This window comes from Heliangelus exortis, chromosome Z (assembly GCF_036169615.1).
Source record: "Heliangelus exortis chromosome Z, bHelExo1.hap1, whole genome shotgun sequence".
NCBI classification, from domain to species: Eukaryota; Metazoa; Chordata; class Aves; order Apodiformes; family Trochilidae; genus Heliangelus; species Heliangelus exortis.
In genome coordinates this window covers 72,802,249-72,824,591 of record NC_092454.1, presented here as the reverse complement: position 1 = coordinate 72,824,591, position 22,343 = coordinate 72,802,249, and the positions used below count along the sequence as shown (strand labels likewise).

Below are 22,343 nucleotides of genomic sequence, written 5' to 3'. Positions count from 1 at the left end.
AGCAGTGAGCATGTTGTGGTAGCTAATATGATAGAATCCCACTGTTTATTTGCATAAGGTACCATAATGTGGCTGTTCAAGTTTACCAGGAAATTTTTATTCCTAGGGACAGAAACCAAAACATAAATTTGGAAATTTACTTTTTTTTTTTTTTTTCTAAAGCAAAAAATACTCAGTAGAAGCTTGATTAGGAGTCTGTAGTCACCTGATGAGTGAAAATATCCTCATTTTGGAGTTATGTTTAGAAAGTTAAAGTGAAGTAACTCTGAATTACTGTTGCCATGCTCTGGTATGTGGTCTGCCTCCATTCAGTTTGCATGGCAATTTATTGGATTTCCTTTACTGTAAGAGCACCCTCAACTAGTAGCACATCAGTTATGGTCCTTGATTTTGGTTGTTTCTATTTGAGGTCACTGAGCTGGAGGTCAGGGAATTAATTTAGGAGCTCCTATGCTAGAAAAATTTGCTGGAAAAAATCAGTAACTGTTCCTAGTCAGTCTCAAACAATGCTTGGAATACTGTTGGTTGGGTTAATTGCCTCTCACAGTGAAATTAATGGAAAGGTGCAACTGATAGTAGAACTAACACCAGTAGATGGTGGAAAGCATGCTCAGACTACCTTACACTGGGAGAAATCTCAATTTTTTAGAACATCTTGTTTTCTTAGAAAGAGTAGTTCATCATCCAGGACTTCTGTTGCAGAGCTGTACAGCTCAGGTGTGATTCCAGTTCCAAGTATAAATGTCTCCAAGAAAAGAAAGCAGTTGTCAGTGTCTCCTCCATTGCCAAAGGACAACTCCTGTGTCAGAGCCTTGTCAGGTGTGCTCCAAAATTGTCTCTTTCCCTCCCTCTGATCCAACAGCTCATTAAAGGAACCTACAGTGGAAAGCCTGAAGACTCTGTGCACACTGGGGCTGGTGAAGCAGGACCCTACACTTGCAGCAGCAGCCCTGAAAGAATTGCTGAAGCATGAAAAAGGGCATGATGACATCTATGAGAGGTGCCTTTTTACCTCTGCTCTTTATGCACTGCAAGACAGAAATGTGGCCATCCAGAGAGAAGTCTCCAAAGCCATACACAGGTGTGTGCTTCATCCTCATTTAGACTGCCTTGTAAATGTGTTGTTTTGGTTACACTGAGTGGTGAGCAAACCCCTGTTCACACACAGCATTCTTCTAAAAGAATACCAGTTATTTTTTCAAACATGAAGTCCTCACTTCAGGTTTTGTCATCAGCTGGCAGAAGCCTGCTCTGTCATTTAGGTGATCAAATGTCAGAGGTTTCATGATTATTTGAGGGTTTTTTTTGGTGGCTTCTTTGGTAGCTGGATCAGTTAATTCAGACATATGCTGTGAAAGCATTTTTCAGCATATGCATCACAGCCTTCAACCTAGAGAAGTCTCTGGGGCATTTATTTAGTATTTAGCAGCCTGTGTAGCTGTTCATCCCACCAGCTGAATGTCTGTGTTTTAATTACCTTTAGCACTCAAGAAAGGGGCAATTGTAATCAGCACCTTTAAGCAAGGTAAACAACATGGTCTGATCTGCAGGTATTTTTGGAAACTATGCAAAGTGTATTTCTCCAGCTGCAATTAAAATTTGTTGATTTTTCACACTATGAGAAGACCTGTAGTCTTAAAGTGCATTTGTTTTCTTCTCATGAATATTGATACTCACATTGTACATATTTAGCCAGCAATATAACTTAAATATTATGTAGTTTTACAACACTGTCCATGCCTATTTTCAACCACACTGGCTTGTGTGAGATCAATTTGGGGTTACTGGCATCTGCACCCCCAGAAAACCAGGCTTATTCCCAAACCAGAAAGTTTAATATCCTTGCTCTTTTCCCAGTAACCCTGGTAATCCTGACCTCTGGTCTCTGCTCTCTCGACTGGTTCCACTCTATGCACCACACAAGGCAAAAGTAAGTGCATTGCTGTCACACTTTGTTCTGTTTGCATCTTGAGAAATCTGTGTTTTTTTCAATTAAAAACCCCCAGCCTTCAGAATCTGGATGTTTGATAATGAATATGAAAACTCAAGGCTTAGGGACACAAGCACACACTGAGCAATGCACAGGTACACAATGAAGTTAAATGTCCAGTTATTGGCACCTTTCATGGGGCAGCAGTTCTTCCTCTTCTCAATATAAAAATCTGCTAGCATTCCAACAATAAAATGCTGCATTATTATTACATGTTTTATACATGTTTATGTGTTTATATAAATATACATTAGGATTTACATACATTGAATTTGGTTAACCTAGTCAATTTAACTTTTTTCATCAGCTGGTATTTCCTTGCCACTTTTGTAATTGTCATCAACTCTTCTCCAAATGAATACATTTTGTCTTAATTTATGTCTGTTAAGTAAACAGAAATAGCACCTGAAAACAAGCTTCCTTCTATAGTGAGCTAAAATTAGAAATACCTGGATAAGCTCTGATCCTGACTGTCCCTTCTCACTGTGTGAGCTCTGTATTCCTGATCAACAAAGATTAAAAAATCTGGGCATTGCATTTTGTATAAAATGTCTTAGTTAATCAGTCATATAACCATCTCATTTTAATTTTTTTCTTTATATCTTGCAGGGGGGAGCTGTGGCAGGAAGCGTTGCCCAGGTCCTTGACGTAAACCAGGGAAAGGTTTGGCTTCCTTGAAATACAAACTTTATAATCCCATAAACAATCCTAAAATTAATTCCATCTGATCACTGCAGTGTTAAGTCACTTCTGTGTTCTCTTTTATAGGAAGTCCTGATGAATATTGCAGTTAACCAGTTGGCAGCAGGATGTCACATGTTAGAAGATGAGAAGAACAATCCTTTGAAAAATATTCAGAAGGCAATCCACCTCTGTCCAGGTTACTCTTGTTCTCAAACACATCAGTGATTTTTTTTATTTTTTGACCCCTTAGGAACAGAATTTTTGTGCTAGCAAAATGATCCTACCTTTCTTGGGTCACTCTGTTGTTTTCAGTTGCTTTTGGATGTTTTGGGTAGAATGCTTAGAGTTGAAATTTTAACTGTCTCTCCATGTTTAGGCATGGAGAATTAAACCAAACAAGAAGGAAGAAAGAAAAAAAAAATCACAGTTTTAAGGCTTGTTCTGAAAACTTAAGCAATTTGTTAATCCCTTAGCAGGAGAAGAGATAAGTATTATATAGAATATGAGACAAACAATAAAAACACATGTTCCATGTGAATCAGAGTGCTGCACTAAGCAGAAGTGATTTACTCCTCTACCTTGAGAATTTGGATTGCAAATGTTTTGTTGCAGTCTGCTGCTTATGAACTGTAGGCAACTGTTCACCTCTTACTTCATTTGATGTTTGAAATGCAAATCTAATGTGTTTTCCAGGTGCTAATTTGCACAGGATAGTGAAATACCAAAACATGGTTTCTTCTGCTGTAATTTTGCTCCGAGTTTGCCATGTGTGTGGCTATGAGTTAAAAATTTTAATTGCCTTCCTACAGATAGACAGGAGACTGTAACTGCTATTCAGAATCAGTATTCTCTACATTTTTGTTAGATCTTCAAGCTTCATTTTAGTTTGCTGGCAGGATTCACTGTCTTTGGGGTGAAGATTTACACGGGTGAAATGTAAATCAGCTTGAATTCAGCTTCCCCTCTGCCCTGTTCAGGACAGGGACCACTCTTCCAGTCAGTTTCTCTTCAAGGGGCTTTCTAGGTCAGGAGAAGCTGGCACTGAAGGTAGCTGACACTGGAAATGGACACCTCCAACCATATCTTTCATGCCAGAGGTCACATAAGACTGAGCCTGGATGCCTGGAAGCTGTCCCTGGCATCTTAGGGTTGTTGCTGCCACTGTTATTCAGCACTATGTGATAGTCAGGAATAATCTGTGTAGTCAGAATAAACTGGCAGCTTTGGTGAAAAATATGTGAGTAGCATCTTTGTCTTACAAGTCTGGAAAATCTTAGTAATTCCAGAAAAAGTTTTCAGCTGCCTTGGGCTGAGCTGATGCAAGGTTCTGACTGAATGGCTTGCCTTGTTCTTGCTCTCTCCTATTTACAGTGTGTGGTTCCTTTGGTGGCTATGACTTTGTGCTTAATCTGGTAAAGACCATTCTGAATTCACTACCAGTGTTGTTAGGTTGGGTTGAGTTACCTGTAACCACTCTTTTCTAGATAATCCTGCTGCCTGGGCAGTGCTGATGGCTGCCTGCCATGCTGAAAACACTGTGGCCTGTCTAAGCAACAGTCAGCCAAAGAGAACAGGTCTGGAGATGACACTGGTATCTACAGTTTCAGCCAAAAGTAAGATATGCAGATTTCCTAGTATTAAAAAAAAATTAAAACTAAGCTTGCAGCACTCAGAATCTTGCAGGTAAGCTGAGAGTTGCTCAGCAATGGTTGGAGCTGTAACTGCATTTTATGACATAATAATACTAAATCCTACTGCACATCTAAGGTTAATTACTTAATTGCAGCCTGCTTTCCCCTCCAAGGCCTCAAATGTATTTTTAAAATAGTACCCCTGAACTCTGATGCCTAAATGGAGGGATGGATTACAGCACAGGAGCACTGCTTACAAGGAAAGTATTAAAGTACTCTTGAGATCTTTAACATTTCCACTAGAGAGATAACCTCAGCCTCAAGCCTTGCCTAATGTCTGCAGTGTTCTGAAAACTGGAATTAAAATTCTGTGTTTGATTGTTTTTTCTCAAGCCATGTAAATGGTGTATTCTTCCCCACCCTCTTTTTTTGCTTTCAGTTTTACCATTTCTTGCTCTCCCTGCCAATGAAGGAAGCAATGCCAAGTTAATAGTCCTTAAAGTTCTCCCTTACCAGATGCAGAGCATGTGGCATGGCACTGCAGTAATCTGGTTAAGAGTTTTATCTGTTTTTGCAGCTGAAGAAAATAACCTTCCACGTAATTATATCCAGACTCTTGAAGATTGGTGCCTGTGTCAAGCTATTACCAGTCTAGAGGAGACTGGTAAGCTCTCAGAAGCTGAAGCTCTCTGCACCAAGGTATGATGTCATCATACTGGCAGGTTGTGGTAGAATTCTGTGGAAATCATGATTTGTACATCATGAATTGGCAATCTTCTGTACCATCAGAACTACAGGATGCAATAGTTGGCATTTTTTCCCTCCACAAGATACTCTACAACACCAAAACTCTGTTAATGGTTGAAACAAGCAGTGTATGACACAACAAAGGCAAGTCTGCCCTTCCTCTGTTCATTAACCTAGTATTAATTAAACAAAACATCACAGAAATTCAAGGCAAGAAGTCCAGGTAGGAGACCTGCAAGGGACTTAAATGTCTTCTGCACTCTCATGTTTGTGCTGCCAGAACCACAAGTGGATGCTACAAGTTTAATTACTGAAAACTCTTGAGGCAACACATCTGGGTAAGGGGCCTGGGGTGTTTGTGAGCCTTAGGTGTTGTGTTTCATGTGGTCATGAACAGAGGGCTTGGCAAAATATAAGCAAAAACCCAGCTGCACTCAGCAGCAAGCATCCCTGACTTTCACTGAGGAAAGTGATTAATCCCATGCAAATGTGGTCCTTGTTTATGGCATTTCTGTGTTAATGGGGAAGGCAGTTTAAAAACAAACAAACCCAAAGCAGGTTTAGTGAACGTGCTGGTTTTCTAGGGGAGGTACTTCCTTGTCTCTGTGTTTGCTTGCAGAGGATGTGTTCTCCTTTTCTGGCCAGCTTGTCTATTAACCTGTGTTACATTAGCAAGGAGAAGAGATTTCCAGGTGGTACCTGGGTGTGGGGGGAAGGGAAGGTTAGTTAAATAGTTTGGGAAGAGGACAGTCAGTGCCTGCAATTTGTGAGGGAACAAGAGTAATGCTCTCAGAGTCTTATTGACCATTTTAGACCTCAGGATTCTCAGAAAACTATTTGACTGGGTTATGATGACTCAGGCACCAGAGTTGTTCAGTTTGAGACATCAATTCCACATTTGTTAATGGGGGGAAATTGCAGCAAATAGGAGCAGCTTGTGTTGTGTTTCAGAAAGTCTCTGCATGCCCATGCATTATTCACAAAGCAGCAGCTTGTTAAGGAGTAACAGAGAATGTTAAGGGTGAAGTGTTGTATCTTACAACAGGTTTGGTTTGAGTTACAATTTCTGGAAGTACTGTGGGTTTGATCAGGTAAAACAACATGTAAGGTGACATGGAAAAGCTTCACATGCTTTGCCTGAGATGAACAAAGCAACAGAACAGCTTGTTTCCTGTCCTTGCTTTTTTTCCTTGAGTTTGTTCCAAAAAAAGACTCCATAGGTATCTGCTGTTATTGTACTGGAAATGTTTATTGGAGGTGCTTCTGTTCCAGTGAGAATAAAGAACCTTAGTTGGGAGAACTGAAATTGCCTGGAACATACCCAGGGTCACTTTTAACCATGGGACAGGTCTTTGCCTCCATTGGCCCCAAATTTGTAATCATTGTGAAGCCAAGGGAGGCCTGGAGGTTTGCCATTTGATGATCTATCTTTCTGAAACCTGCAGCAGAAGGGCAGGTACAGAATTTAATGTAAACTTCAAATGTATTTGGAGGACAGAAGAGAAGTTCTCTATTTTCACTTCTCAGTACTTTCTGCAGTGTAAGAGGAAAGGGACCTGGGAGTCTGGATTGCCAGGAAGCTGAAGAGGAGCCAGCAGTGTGCCCAGGTGGCCAAGAAGGCCAATGGCATCCTGGGCTGGCTCAGGAACAGCGTGGCCAGCAGGTCCAGGGAAGGGATTCTGCCCCTGTGCTCAGCCCTGGGGAGGCCACAGCTTGAGTCCTGTGTCCAGTTCTGGGCCCCTCAGCTCAGGAAGGAGATTGAGGTGCTGGAGCAGGTCCAGAGAAGAGCAAGGAGGCTGGGAAGGGATCCAGCACAAGTCCTGTGAGGAAGGGCTGAGGGAGCTGGGGGTGTTGAGGCTGGAGAAGAGGAGGCTCAGGGGAGACCTCATCACTCTCTCCAACTCCCTGAAAGGAGGTTGGAGCCAGGGGGAGGTCGGGCTCTGCTCCCAGGCAGGTATCAGTAAGACAAGAAGCCATGATCTTAAGAATTTTTTCCTAATATCCAACCTAAACCTCCCCTGGCAGAGCTGTAGCTCTGCCAGGGGAGGTTTAGGTTGGATATTAGGAAGAAATTCTTTGCAGATAGGGTGATCAGACACTGGAATGGGCTGCCCAGGGAAGGGGTGGATTCTCCATCCCTGGAGATATTTCAAAAGAGCCTGGATGTGGCACTCAGTGCCATGGGCTGGGAACCACGGGGGGAGTGGATCAAGGGTTGGACTTGAGGAGCTCTGAGGTCCCTTCCAACCCAGCCAGTTCTAGGATTCTATGATTCTATGAAAATGTCATGGTCAGTCATCCTCAGAGTGCTTTCCCCCCTGTTTTTTTTTTAAGACTGAAATGGAAAAAAAAAAGTATCTTCCAGTATTTACAAATATAATCCTTATACCATGTTTTGCTTTTAGGGTTTAAAAAGCTGCCCCGAGCACCCAGGTCTGTTTTTGCTTTTGAGACAAGTTCAGTGTAAGCAGCTGTTGCAGTCTCACAAAGAACTTCCAGACAGCGTCCTGGAGGAGCTTCACAAGACAGTCATGACCAGTTCCAGTTCAGTTGCAGCCTGGCAGGTAAGTGCAGATCCTCTCCCTGACCTTGCTGTGCAGAACATGGACTTTTTCAGTGAGTAAAAGTTTGTTTTTCTTTGCTTTTATTTGTCCACCAACAGCCAGTGACAGAAAAAAACCCACAAAACAGCTTATATTCAGTTCTCTATAAAGCTATAGCATTATAAACTTTCTTTAGTAGTTTAAATAGTAAGGACTGTTTGTTAAGAGAAGCAGGATTGCAAACTTGGGGTAAAACTGTGGCACCTGAGATTTGGCATGTGAGCAGAAATGGGTGAAATATGTGATAAACCATAGGAACAGATGGAAGTAGGTGGTTCCTAGTGTAGTCACATACAAGTCACTATCAGGGTCTGAAAACCTGAGTAAGTCTGTCTGTAATCTCCCAGTGCCAGGTGTCACTGCTGCTCTGAGAAAGCTGAGTCTGCAGGGAGATACCTCCCAGTAACACTAATCACTCACTCCCTTCCATGGCATTTTTAGTTAATTTGAAGGCTCTAGAGCACTTCATGTACTGCTTCTGTGAGACAGTCAGAGAAGTCTTGTCTCACACATGCCAAGAGATCTTTCTGGTTGGTGATGCAGCATCCTTCCAACTTTATTACCTAGCTGTTGCTGTTGGTTGCGGTGACTACCTTCCTTCAACATGCAATTTAGGAAAATTCCATGAAATTCTAGAGTCCTTTATGTAGTTGAAGGGTTTGTGGTGCTTCCTCTGCCTGTTGAGCAGAAAAAAAAAAAAAAAAAGCTACAAAAAAACCCACCCTGTTTGTGGTAAGATTGATGAAAGCTGATTTCAGTCTTAGAAGATCAGTGCAAGGCTGCTTCTCACTTGGAAGGCTGCAGATCCTCTTCCCTGCTGGAACATAAAAGTATCATTTCTGGAAAGGTGCTTTTCTTGAATGCATTTTTCTTTGGCTTGGGAGACTTCATCTTTCTGAACAGCAGAACTAATTCAGGCTGGATTTGCAAAGTGTGGGGGTATGCAGTACATGATTGTGTCCTCTATTTTAGTAATGTTTTTTGATAGTGGAATCAGGGTTTATATGCATTCTGCAGACTTCCCTGGCACAGCCAACTGTGATCTTGCTTACAAACAGGGGTAAAAAATGAAAGGGAAATGTATGTGGCTTGGAGGGAGGGAGGAAAGGGCTATTTTGGTTTTGTTTTTTTTTTTTTCCAGTCCAGGCCACAGATAAGATACCTCTGATGAAGACCTTTTCAGCCTTCAATTAAAAAAGATATTTCTCAGGGCTGGGAAGGCATTCTGGAAAAGCCTGCCTGCTTCCTCTGTCCTTAATGGATAGATTTATGCTTTAATAATTTCTGGCTCTGGACTTCCTAAGATTTTGAAAAATGTTTTGCCTTAGTCAGAACTATCCATCATGATGTTTTACAGTTTTACTGAATTAGAGGAGCCATTAACTTTTCTTCTTACTTAAGTTTTTGGCTTTTGTCTAAATGGTTGTTTTGCAGGGTTTAAAGACAGCAGCTGGTTCTTTTTGCACTGGCTTACCAGGAAGACAGGAAAGTTGGGCTTGCAGAGCTGCCCTTGCTTCAGCTGAAAAAAAATGAGGCCAAAGATAGCTTTTTTTTTCCTTCACATGAATTGAAAGTTTTATTTTACAAAACAGTCCTGCAGCTTGATGACAACGATGCCCAAGCATTGGTGATACTTCCTAGGGTGTCTCTTCTTAATGGTCACTAACTTCTATCCATCTGAAAGAATTTTTCCCTTTCTGCCACAATGCAGTCTTTAGAAAAAGTCCAAGGACCTTTGGTTAGAAGCAAGGGAACTGTTTTTTTAAGAGGATGCTTTGTTTGCTTGGTGATTCAGCAAAGAATATTCCTAAATGTGGCTTGCACATCTTCATTTGTATCTTGTACATATCAGGGACTTGCAAACATGTGGCTGCATCTGCTTGAAAAAATGTGACATGAGTACAGAATTAAAGAGGGAGGGGTTGGAGTCCTTTCCCTTCTTTTCATGAGCAATTCCAGAACATCTTGTGCTGTCAGAGCAGGCAGCAGGAGCATGGAGCTCTGCACTGACCCCACTGTTTTATTTCCTTTGCCCTACTGGGCTTCTCCAGCCTGACCCTTCTGGGTCTGAAATGGCCCAGCCCATCATCTGAGCTCAGACTCACATTGCAATGTCTTTCATATTCCTGGCATTACTCAGGTGGACTGCAAAACCCCTTGTTCCAGGGGAAAAAGGTACCTTTTCATCTCCACAGGACCTAGAGAGACAAATGGGTCACCACACAGTGCTCCAGTCTGAAAGCTGCCCTTCATAAAGCCATCCATGTCACTTGTTGACCTGTGAGCAATCCCCAGGCTAAGTCAGCAATTAAACATCTGTCCATGGGTTAAAATTAATTAAACATCTGTCAAGGAGCTCTGGAATAAGTTTCTGGGGTGGGGGGCACTGCCAGCTCTGCAGCAGACAGGGCAGAGCACAGGGTGCTGCTGGATTGAGGGCTGGGTGCTGCAGCTAATAATGGTGCTCTGCTAAGTTTAAATCATATTACCTGATGGATTTGTGTGTGCTGTGGTGGCTCCATAGCTGATTTTGTTGGATGTTTTCTTTCCAGTGGCTGGCCAACGTGTATAAGTCTCAAAGGATGATGGTTGGAGCAGAGATGTGTTACAGAAAGAGTCTGCAGTTGGCATCCCAGCAGGGCAGCTGGAGTGGGAAGTTATCCAGTCTGCTCAGGCTAGCCATGCTGGCCCTGGAAATCTGCATGGTAGGATCACCAGAATTAACTAACTGCATGATTTAACAGGAGTTATGGGTTCTGCAGGCTTTAAATGAGCCCCTCTTCAAGTGACTTTGTGTTTTGTGGATGACAGGATGAGCCTGCAAGGGGCAGTGGAATGCTGTTGGAAAGTCTCTTTGTACATGGGATTGCTGTGAAATAATCACACAGAACCACTGTGTACATTAAAGAGCTCATTTGTTCAGCAATGCTTATTTCTCTTAAGTTTCAGTTTGATCATCCAGGTTGATCCACCCTTTTCTTGTACTGGGGACCTCAGTCAGGTTTCAAGTAACTTTATCCTGTGTGGTCATTTCTAGATAAGGTGCCTTGCCTTGAAAGTATGAAGACAATGTAAGGGGCATGTGTCTTGTGATATAAAGAAAATTATTCTACTCCTTGCACACAGGGGCCAGGTGAAAATAACTCAGATTCTTGGGAAGCTTCTGTTCTCTTTAAGCATTAGAAACTTGAAGTGGACACAATCAGACTTCTCAAAATCCTGGTGCAAAAGGTAGATAGATACTGGTGTGATAACAGATGATCAAACCAGCAGGAGTAACCAAAACCAGGGAAGGGAACCCCATATATCCTGAGTGCTGATATAAGAAAATCCAGTCAGTTTTACCAAGGACAGAGATGCAAAGCTGTTGCTTGTGGTGGGAAAAGAGAATACCCCTCAGTTTGACAGATTTATTTCTCACAAGCTGTGTGCTTCAGTGGCAGAATTTGTCAAGTGAGAGGATTTTTTCTCCCAGGACTCTTCTGCCTGTTTTATAGTGCTCTGCTCCCTGTTTCCTGTAGCTCCTAAATGTACCCCCTAATTTACCCCCTAATTTAATTTAATTTAAATTAAATGTAATTTAAATGTACCCCCTAATTTAATTAACACTCCTTCAAATGCTGACCTGAATTGATTCAGAATATTCAAGGCCTTGTTTAAAGATGTAATTAGTATCACATCTCCTACTACTCCTCTGCTTTTTTGTGTCAGTAGAGCATCTGATCAGTGGATTTCTGCTCAGCCCCTCTGATATCCACTGTTTTACTGGAGTGTGCAAAAGCCTGGTGAAAATCTTGTTCTGATCCAAAAAGCTTTGAGTGTGAAAATTGCTTGTCTCCTAATTATCTATCCAAATTAAAATCTGTGCACCCCTTCAAGGACAGTAATTGAAACCTATCTGGGACAATGAGGATAGTAGGATTTTTCTTAAGCCAGAAGATAGAAGGATTTGCTCAGTAGTTGTTCTGTTAAGTACCATCTTGCAGCTGATTTTTATTTCTGGTTCTAGAGTGGTCTTGTACAAGGGATGAAAATTGACAGTGTGAGAGTGAAGGAAGGTTTGTGATTAAAACAAAGAGTACTAGCAGATATGTGGGGAAAAAAAACCAGAAAAACCCAACAAAAAACCCGATTCCTGGCAACTCTGGTCCTAGAATCCTTAAATTGACTTCTCCAGGCTCTTGTAGCCACTGTTTGGTCTTTAGTTTTTTTGGGTTTTTTAAGAAATCTCTTCTAACCTGCCAAAAACCTTTTCTAACTGAGAGCAGCTTGAAATAAACCTGCTCTCTACAGAGCTGCAAGCTCTTATTTACATTGCAGACTACAATAAAGCCCTTTAATTTTTCTTTTCTTAATTTTTTTTCCTTTATCCTAGGCTAATGCCTCAAATGACCACTGGACATCCTTGGTGCAGGAGGCAACAGCTGAAGCTTTGAAGCTTTCTCCTTGCCCCGTGGCATCTCTCCTGCAAGCACTGCTACAGTACAGCTGCAAAATGGGAGCAAGGTGTGAATGATTTGTTAATTTAAATGGAACACACTCTCTAAAAGTATAAGTGCTCATTATCCCCAGGTCTCACTCCAAGAACTGAAAGGAGAACTGAAAACAGGAATTAATTGTTGCAGTGGTGTGGAGGTGTGGGATGGGGTTAGTGGTGTGGGGACCAAAAAGCAGCAGAATCTTCCTCCTTTTCTCAAGAAACATGCATGACCTTCTTACCAAGAAAAAAACCACAAAAAACCCCAAAAAAACCAGTTGGAAGACAACATGCTATGTTTCCTAAATAAATGAATCTGGAAGACAATAGGTTTCTAAAAGCTCTTGTTGACTAGCAGACTGGACCCAGGTATCAACCCTCTCTGCTGCTGGGATTTGTTTTGATCCTAAACTGAGCTCCCAGTCAAAGTTTGTGTCCATACACAGTGCTCATTGTGTCTTTTTGGGGAAGAGGGCTGGGAAATCTACTTTGTGAGTTTGGTTATTAAGTCTAGTGTTGTCTTTTACAGTGTGCTTGCTTAAGCTATGGAAAATTGGAGTGTTCTTGATGTTTTTGTTCAATAATTTTACCTATTTTTTCAGATATTTCTCACAAGCTGGCCTATTTTCTCTATAGGCTTTTAAGGTGGCAGCATTATGGATTGTTATGTTTGTCAAATACAACAAAATTGGGCTGAAAACTCATTTAATCAACCTTACTACATCTAACCCATCTTACTACAATATCAGATATTAATTTACATAAGCAGTAAGGTAAATCACAAAAACTAATTGGTCCTTCTAGGTGTCCCAAAATCCTGAAACAGTAAATTGACCTTAACTACAAATAGCAAACAAAAAATAGTTGTAATCTCTCAGCAGCCTGTTAAACCACATGTACTAGGAAAACTCTTTGGTCATGAAGGACAGAGTTCTTGAGAGAAGAGCCAGAGCTGATGCCACACCAACTTGATATCCCTAAACTTAATTACCAGTTTTTAGCAGAGTTCTAATGACGTGGTGATTTTGAAAATATCTTGGTTAGGTATCAGCTGGTGGCATTGGAAGGTGGGATCAGCCAGCTGGAGTTTTCACTTTTTGTACTATTCCACTGCCATTTCCTTCTCTGCTGCAATTTCACACCTTGCCTCTGTGTTTGCAGGAGCTGCAGTGCCTTTTTATGAGTGCTTGGAGTAAGCATATTTGTGCATAATATTAAATTCTATTGGCATTATTAAGATTTATGGTTGTACCTGCTTGTCTCAGGTGCACTTTTTTTCCAGAAGATTTATTTTATGGCTTTTAAACAGGAGAGAATACCTTCTGTGCAGATCACATACTGAAACCTGAGGCTGTGCTGAGCTCACAGACAGCATGATGTTCATCACATTGTTGTAGCAGCCATAAAATCTGCTCTGTCATTCTTATTTTGGGTTACTTGCCAGCTAAAGCACTAACTGGAGTGTAAAGTTTTAAGCATAGCAACAGTGGCAGCATTCCTTAGCATTCTGCATGCAGCCAGAGAGGAAAAAAGGAGTGTACAGCTCTGCTCCCTCACTTTATCCCGGGTGCTATGGAGGAAAGGACCTTCCCTGGTTACTCCTGCTCATTGCTCCTCTCAGTGGGATGCTGACAAGCGACCTGCAACCTGTTCAGTTGTGTTTGGTGTGAATTTTGTTTTGTTTCTACTTCTAGGGAGACTCGTAGAATGCTGGAGAGAGTGGTGTATCAACCAGGGAATCCAGAATCCATCGTGTCCGTGGCACGCTGGTACCTCCTGCAGCACCTGCATGCCAAAGAGGATCATGAATTAATAGATGTAAGGCACAAGCTCAGTCTTTTTCTGTTGGATTTTTGTGTTGAACTCTGAAGCATGGGGTAGAGGGAGGGCAGGGAGGTGCTGGGTCACCTCCTCTGGAGGTTTCAGGGATTCTGCACTGATAAAACATACCTCAGTTTTCAAAATTGCATCCAGTTGATGTGGAAGTCTGCCATGCAATACTAATAAAAAGCAGACACTAAAATCCCTCTGTAATCCAAACTAGAATTCTACTAGTAGAATACTGACTCCTGACACTAAGACCACTTTACCAGAATTTTACCAAGAACATACTTAATGCAACTTCCCTCTACCATGTGGTGTCCTTCACCCAAAAGACCTGTACTTGAGGGATTTATTACCTCTGTGATGTTACATTATTTGCAGTGCATTGTGCATGGTACATTGATTTCTGTTGATAGCACTTCAGAAATGGATTTGGCCAAACTCACAGATCCACACAGCTCTCTCATGTGATGCATAAAGGGGGATGGGATGGCTCATTTTGTCTAGGAACTGGAGTCCCTTTGCTACTCAGGCTCTGGATATACTCCCCTAATCATCTCTTCACTGGCTCAATGAGCTCTTTTGGCTCAGATTAACAGCTGCTCCCTGGTGAGAAGCTGAATCCATAACGAGTTTGGAGGCAGAACACATGAGACAGGATCAGTGTTGACAAAAAAGACACACAGGTTCATAGAAACCATCTGGAATTAATGAGTTCAGATGATCCTGGTGTGCTCTCATTGCTTCTATGCAGTCATCTGAACTCTCTGCCAATAATGGGTCAAGATTTTCCCATCTAAACAAATCTAAAGATTTGCTTTTCCTTTCTTAATCTGCATAATGGGATGGGATCACAAGAGGAGCTCCAGAAGCTCATCAACATCAGCCTGCCATGGGAGGGTTGGTTTTTGTTGGTTTTTTTTTTTTTATCTAGAAGATGTGGAAATCAAACCAAAGAAGGGCAAATACAAACGGGGGAGGCAATAGGATACCTTCTGTGTAGAAAATGCTCCTTTTTGGCAAATTTATTTAGAGGCAGTGGCAGGAGGCACACACGAGTCAGCAGGGAGGTGGCTCTCATCTAGCTCTGCTCCTTTCATTGCCAGCAGGGAGCTTGGTTCTCACACTGGGGCTCAGCCCCCAGTGATAAATGATGGTGTTGTAGTGCACTGCAAGGGATTACAGCTTGAGCAGCTCACTGCAGGGTGGGGTTTTTAAGTGCCTGGTGTTTTAAGGAAGCTGATGATGTGGAATGTTGAGTTTTTCTTATCTTAATCTGTTTAGGGAAATGGCAGAAATCAAAATGCGTTTGAGGTTGCCAGTAAAATACCAGCAATAAAATTGCTGCTTTCTCTTTTTTCATTGTTTGTTTTTCTCTGCAGGTGCTTATAGAAAATGCCAAAGCTCATGGGGATGTTAGAACTCTGGAACTATATGAGCAACTGTCCACAAGTGCCTAATATGGACTCTCTCCAGTGAAAAGTCTTCCACTTGTGCAACTTAAGTCAGTCCACCTTCCAGGAGTGATTTGAGCTTTTTGTTTCTTCATATAATTTTGTTTTTTCTTTTGTCATTGCATCAATTGTAACCTTGTCTTCAGCATTACTTTTTGTTGACCAGAAGTAGTTTATTTTCTCATTGGCATGGGTTCCACCATAGAAACACTCTTTTTTTCTTTTCAAAGGGAAACCCTGAATTTTGCTCTTGTTTTCTTCCTCACTCAGACTTCATCACTGTGTGCCATGGTGCTTGTCTGTGGCCTGCCTGTGGCCCTTGGCCACACACAGCAGTACAACACCAGCTGCATGGGCACTGGAGCAAGGTTTTATTAGCAAAAAATATCTCTGGCTAAGAAGCAATAAGCTTTTTCTGTCTTACAGATACTGTAAAACATTCAAAAATGTAAAATTCCTTTATTTCTCTCTGACAAATTTTATTTGCAGTTGAGCCCAAATCTGCTTGGAACTTCACATGTGATGTCAGTTTATACATTTTTAATTTTTTTTTATTTTTTATTTTTTTCTATTTTAGTTGATTTTAATTACTGCAGTGTAGACTCTTGACTGCAGGCTTCACTAAACATTCCCATCAGGAAAAGCTTGTGATCACCAGGGACAGGGTCATGTCTGTAGCTGTGTGTGACAAGCTGTATTTTTTTTCTTGGTAGTTCTGTTGCTGACTGCTTAATTGGATGAATCATGACAGTGCTTCCTAAGACATGATGGCATTTTGCTTTTATGTATGTGAAAATAATAATAATAAAAAATAAATAATAATGAAGCAATGGTTCTGATCTGTCAGTGTCACCACTGGGGATCTTCAGCCTGTTTCAGAGCTGTCCATTTCCTGGTTTTAAAGTTTCTTAAAATTACTCTGTCCTCCAAAGCCTGGTTGCTGAGCAGAAAGGGCCCTCCTCAGGCTTTCAGGAGCTGCATGGAGCACATGGAGCTGGTTTTGGAACCAGCTGGGTCTGGCTTCAGGAAAGCAGGATGCTGATCCTCAGGTGTGTGGGTTACTGGAGAGTTGTGGAACTGTCTGGGCTGGAGAAGCCCTTTCAGATCATCAAATTTAATTGTTAACCCATCCCTGCCCAGGCCACCCCCACCCCGTGTCCCTCATCCCCACATCCCCAGGGCTCTGAAACCCCTCCAGGGATGATGGGGACTACCCTAACATCTTTCAAACACTGAGAACCCTTTGAGGAATAAATATTTTGAAAGCAGCAGGACAGGAAAAGCTGCCATGGATTTTAACACTTATTTCACCTATTGCATGGAAATCTTCCCTTAATGCAGGAGCAGTTTAACTTCTTGCAGGTGGATTTCACAGTCTGACCCATGGATTTTCACTAGGGAGAGACCTGGAGACCTGAAAAAGTCAGTTTGCCCTCAGTAAACCAAGTGGGAACCACAGCCAGCACACAATGGCACAAACTCAGATTAAATCTTTACTCTTTCCCTACTAACAAGCATTCTGTGATTTCTGGTTGTCTTCCCAACACCTCTGAAATACACCTCTCAGCTCAGCTGAGAAAAAAAAAAAAAACAAACCAGAAATGTCCCAACAAAATGCTCCTGAAATGCTTTTTGGAGAAGGAACTCCTGGGAGACAGCAAACCTGAATGCAGGTGCTTGTTCAGCATTTACTGGTGTCATTCTTCTGCTTCCCCAAATCAGAGATAAACATCTCAGCAGAAATTCCAGGTCTATAATCACACTCTTGAACAGCATTGATTCTCCATTTTGGAACTCCAAAGTTTTGAAATGGATCAGCACTGTGCAACACAACTTGAATTTCCAGTATCTGATGCATGGAGACAGGGCCCCTCTCTGTGCAGAGAATCAGAGGATGCAAAAATCTTTAAAATGTAAACACATGAACCTGCAGCCCTGCTGATCAATCATTGGGCCATTTAGGTTGGAAAAGACCCTTAAGATCATCAAGATCATTAAGTCCAACCCTTCCCCCATCCCTGCCCAGGCCACCCCCACCCCATGTCCCTCATCCCCACATCCCCAGGGCTCTGAAACCCCTCCAGGGATGATGGGGACTCCAGCCCTGCCCTGGGCAGCCTGGGCCAGGCCCTGACAACCCTTTCCAGGGAGAAATTCTTCCCCAGCTCCAACCTAAACCTCCCCTGGCACCACTTGAGTTGTGCCAAAAGTCCCTCTTGTCCCATCCCTTGTTCCATGCAGAGCTCCAACTCCCCTGCTGACAGCCATGGATTTGTCACTCTTGGCTTGACTTCATCTCAGCAGGCTGGGGGTTCTGCTCTTTGGGGTGAGTGAAAACCCCTCTGAATGGCAAGAATCCCAGGTCTCCCACACTTACATTCTCCCACCCATCTCCATGCCAATAAACCTCCCTGAAAAAGGTTGCTGGTGGGGTTTTTTTTGGTAAATTTACATCAATTGTGGCTCCCTTCCCTGCCTGCTGCCACGTTCTCTTCAGCTCTCAGTAACTGCAGCTATTTAAAGGGAATGTTGCAAAAGACAGACTCGTGAATCTCAAGTCTCTTAACTGGTTTTTTTTGGTTTTTTTTTTTAGCTTGCTGCTATTTTAAAAGCCTGGAGAAGTCCTCTGATCCTACAGCTGGCATCTTGTGGGAAGGGGGCAGTGCCTTGATGTCTGTGCATCCCACCCCAGTGGGATAGGGTTAGGATATATCCTGCATTAGAACTGATCCATTCCCCTCCAAAGACCATGGAGGCTTTGTCAGTGTGCTCAGGGATGAGATCCTTGAAGAAGAGCCCAGAGCTGCACTGCTTGCCCCCAAGGAGGAAAAAAAAAACCCAAAACCAAACCAAAAGAACCCACAATATCTGCACTGCCCATCAGTGAGAAGTTCTCAGGCAACACGAGTTTTAATTCAAGCTGCTGCAAAACCCCACAGCCTGAGGTCAGCATCTCCCTCCTCTCATGTTTTTTAACAACGTGGAGCCTCTACAAAACCAGCACTTGCAGAAAGTTTGTTTTTAAGAAAAAAATTTCAAGGAAAAAACGTGAAGTGGTGGAGGTTGAGGCAGCCCTGCATTTATTTTTATATCAGGGCAGAGCTGAGCTGCAGAATGGGCTGTGCAGGGGCTCATGAGCATCTCTGGGGTGGGGAGCAGGGAATTGTCCATGGATTTCCCTGCCTGGGAAGGTGTGATCCGGGCTGCAGGAAGCTGGCAGAATTCCCCAGCTGGAATGTGATTTACAGGGACAGGAAGGAGGTAGAGCTTCTCAGGGTTTCAGGTACAAAGGATTTTATGTGCTTCTTATGTTGCCTTCCACACTAATGAGTGCTTGCTCCTGAGAATTTCTGGTTTTTTGGGAGTTTGTCTCACTCCCTGGATTTCCCAAGATTTTGGGTGTTTCTACTCCCCAGCTTCTCTCAAAGTGGTATCACAAGTACAGTGGGCAGTCACATTAATTACTCCTATCCTTGCAGTTTAAGAAAAACACAGATGCATACTTCTGTCCCCTTAAGACTTTTTGTTTGATACTTCTTGTACTTAAAAATAAATTTTAAAAAATCATGGGTACAAAAGCCTTGAGAATGGTTTTAATGCTGCACAAATGCTCTGTTGCATGGGAACATGTATCCCTAATTCAGCCCAGCTGAACGTTGTCCTGGATACCCAGAATTTGGGTTTCCTTCTCTCCCAACTAATTTGCTTTTTTACTGATTCTACGGAGAGACTAACAGTTAAGTAACTTTTAAATTTGGTAATTAATAACTTTTAAATTTTTATTCTCAGGGAAATGAAAGATATTTTGAGTCTGGTCACTGTGGAGTGATAAATACTGAGGTAACTTCTTTATGCAGTGGAGTCAAACAGCAGCAATATATATATATATATATATTCATATGTTATTTATAATTAGGCCCTTAAACCCTTCCAGGATAATCCTATAAATCAGTTAAGGAAAATCAACACTCAGCTGTGCCATGCTTCCATGTGAAAGGATGGATTCAGACAGACCACATGCAGCAATGCTTCTGTCCCTTAGTCCAGGGTTAAACTCTGAAGGTTGTCTCCTTCTTTTCCAGACTTTTTCTTGCTTTTTGAAGCAAATCAAACCCCACAGTTGCTGCATTTGTAAGCACTCCACTGCTACCACTGTTTGTTTGTTGGGTTTTTTTCCCCAGCCAACCAAGATGAGAAATAAGCTTCCCCAATAAAGCAACTGCTCATCATTACCTTGCATTGTGTTGTTTTTACACAGTTTATTAGCTACCTCTAATGACTCAGTAACTCCTAACAACCAGCCCAAGTCTTGCCTCAGTTAATGATGTGGTACCAGTTTTCATGGTGCTGTTACTACACACTCTGCAGAGCTGGAGGAATTTACAAGGAATTTTCTCCCCTCTAGAGCTGACGGAGCTCATCTGGCAGCACCTTACAGCGAGGGACTTGTTCTCCTCAAGTCCTGGTATGGAATCTGCTTGCAAACTTTTAAGCCAGCCCTTCAAGTTTAGCTTCCCTCCTAATGGGATGTGCTCTTTTGGAAAACTGGTGTGAAAATTAACATTGGTGTTGATTTTTGGGGCTGCAGAACAACAAGGCTGGTGACAGCATCCTACAGGGAGAGGGGAAAACAGTATCAGGTCTGCCTATGGGTGATTTTCCCTTCCTTAACTCAGTGCTGCTTCTCACTGCTTCCTCTTGCTGTTCAACCCTCTGGGAGGTCACTTGCTTTCTATTTTGTGCAGGTCTTTCTCAATTTTCTTCTTTTCAAGTTTTATCCTGGTGTTTTGTATTTGTCTGAGCAGATCCAGAGACTCACGAATGGATTGGAATCCTGGTAGAAGAGGAACAATAAATTAAACACATTAAAAGTTTCTTCTTTTTTTTTTTTTTTTTTTTTTTCCCCCAGAAGTAACTTCCTGACCCATGTGCAGTACTGAGGACACAATACCCACTTTTATTTCCTCATTTTGCTGAATTCCGTGGATGTGCACCAACAGATTAGGTTCAAGCTTCTTGCTACAGGAACCACCTCCTCCAGGCTTTGGGACAACACCAACCATGATCCCACAGAGTGGTTGACATCAGAGTTGTGGTGTGGAGGAAAAAAAGCATTCCTTGAAAACCCAAGGGTGTTGTTTGCCTTACAGCACATTTGTTCTTTCACTGGAAAATGGGGTTTTTTTTTTGTTTGGTTTGGGTTATTTTTAGTCTGCGGTCCTTATTTCAAATCAAAGAGTCAAAATATTTGGGTTGGAAAGGACCTTCAAGATCACCCAGTCCCACCACTGCCATCAGATCCTGGTTCTGTTGGTGCCATGGATCTCCCAGAGCTTCAGCAGCTCTTAGTAAGAACTTTGCCTCCTTGGAGATCTTTGCTGCTTGGTTCTTCAGTTCTGGGAGAACAGGAGCTCAACTTTTTTTTTATTTGGTTTTTTTTTTTTCCAAAAAGAGGACTCCAGGGCACCTTTCTCAAGCCACTCTATGGCCAAATATTGCCAGTAAAGACTGGAAAATCAGAATTTGAGCTGCTGTTACCTGTCTGAAGGTTGCAGTAACTTCCAGATTCACTGTTCTTCACATTTCTCCAGCAGTGTTGACTCATTAGCAAGCAGCCTAACAGAGGATTAAAATTAATTACCGTCCTCTTTTTTTTGTAGTGATTATTTTTTTCCTTCAGTGCTTATTGTAGTGTGCCAGCTGAAGACACAATGTTCTTTTTTGAATGGTTGTCCAATGTGGGTTGATTTTACCACTGCCACACTTGGGTTGTGCTCAGCCAGGTCACTCCCCAGTGCTTTGGATTTTGCAAATTCCAGACATTTCCCTGATCCCCAAGGTGCTGAAGCACCAGAGAGACCCAAGGGCCATTCCCATGCCCTTCATGCTGCTCCTCACCCCTTCAGAGCCCTCTTTCCCCTCTTTTTTAAGGGGTCAGCCCCTGCCAGGGGACAGTCCTGGAGCTCAAGGATGGCCCAAGTTTGGTGCAAAGGGATCTGTTGTGCCATTTACAGGCAGGAATCTCTCCTGCCAGCATCTTTTGTTCTGGGGTTTCTCTCTTTGAGATGCCAAACCTTCCCATGTCAAGAAGCAGCACAAAGACTTTTTTTTGGGTTTTTTTTTTTTTTTTTTGGTTTTTGCTTTGCCTCATGGCCAGGCTGCAGGTGATGAAGGAACTGGAGGTGCAGTAAGGAGCTGAGATCCTCCCCTGCAGGAGGTGTTGAAGATGAGACCCAGATGCTTGAGTTCCAAGTGAGGACACATGAGACATGAAGCCCTGTGCCATGGTTCCCGGACATCTGGTGCCTTGGAGAGGGGGCTGAGGGATTTTTGGTGGGTGTTGGGTTTTTTTGGTTTGGTTTGATTATTTGGGTTTTTTTTTTTCCTTTTCTTTTTTTTTTTTTTCAGGCTGGGTGGGTTGCAGAGATGTGATGGCAGTGTTGAAGGACAGGTTGGATGAAGCTTTCTGAAACCTGGTAGGAGGGGTCCCTGCCCCTGGATGGGGGGGTTGGATCTTGATCCTTAGGGTCCCTTCCAACCCAAAACATTCTCTCACTGTTTAATCCAGAGAGTTTCCCCTCTGAGCCATCCCCAGCACCTGCACCAGGCATGGTCCATGTTGGGTGCATCCAGATGCCTCCTCATCCACCTTGAGAATGGGGAATAAAGGTGGAAATGACCCAAAACACGACCTCAGCAGCAGGACCTGTGCAAAAGGGAATGACTTCTGCCTCCCAGGAAGGGTGGAAGGAACCTGATAACAGCAGAACCCTTAAAGCAATCTGGAAAAATCAGCTTGTCAAATTGCCTCCTGAATGATCCCACCTTAAAATCCTTGGGAAGAGGGAGCAGCCTCTGTGCAGGTCCCATGGTTGATGCTGGCAAAGAGAAGCTGTCCAGCCCCTGCCCCTCCAGGTGTGGGGTTTTGGGGGA

General features: G+C 42.6%; 2 protein-coding genes across 5 annotated transcripts in view; one reads left to right on the top strand and one right to left on the bottom strand.

The window, feature by feature from the left end:
- SKIC3 (SKI3 subunit of superkiller complex) overlaps positions 1-16,236 on the top strand; it is a 47,307-nt gene extending 31,071 nt beyond the window's left edge. For all 4 annotated transcript variants that reach the window (XM_071729846.1, XM_071729845.1, XM_071729847.1 and 1 more), the window contains 11 exons: positions 863-1,081; positions 1,858-1,930; positions 2,600-2,653; positions 2,759-2,870; positions 4,159-4,287; positions 4,883-5,004; positions 7,458-7,616; positions 10,208-10,360; positions 12,031-12,161; positions 13,827-13,950; positions 15,339-16,236. In XM_071729846.1, the coding sequence (XP_071585947.1) occupies positions 863-1,081; positions 1,858-1,930; positions 2,600-2,653; positions 2,759-2,870; positions 4,159-4,287; positions 4,883-5,004; positions 7,458-7,616; positions 10,208-10,360; positions 12,031-12,161; positions 13,827-13,950; positions 15,339-15,416 (1,354 nt within the window). In that variant the 3' untranslated portion in view covers positions 15,417-16,236. The remainder of the gene's footprint in view (positions 1-862; positions 1,082-1,857; positions 1,931-2,599; positions 2,654-2,758; positions 2,871-4,158; positions 4,288-4,882; positions 5,005-7,457; positions 7,617-10,207; positions 10,361-12,030; positions 12,162-13,826; positions 13,951-15,338) is intronic.
- Positions 16,237-19,644: 3,408 nt separating this feature from the next.
- The window catches only part of FAM81B (family with sequence similarity 81 member B), a 30,233-nt gene continuing 27,534 nt past the window's right edge, over positions 19,645-22,343 (bottom strand). The window contains exons 7-8 of the mRNA XM_071731686.1: positions 20,949-21,093; positions 19,645-20,244 (exon numbers count right to left, since the gene is read on the bottom strand). Of these exons, the coding sequence (XP_071587787.1) occupies positions 20,132-20,244; positions 20,949-21,093 (258 nt within the window). The 3' untranslated portion in view covers positions 19,645-20,131. The remainder of the gene's footprint in view (positions 20,245-20,948; positions 21,094-22,343) is intronic.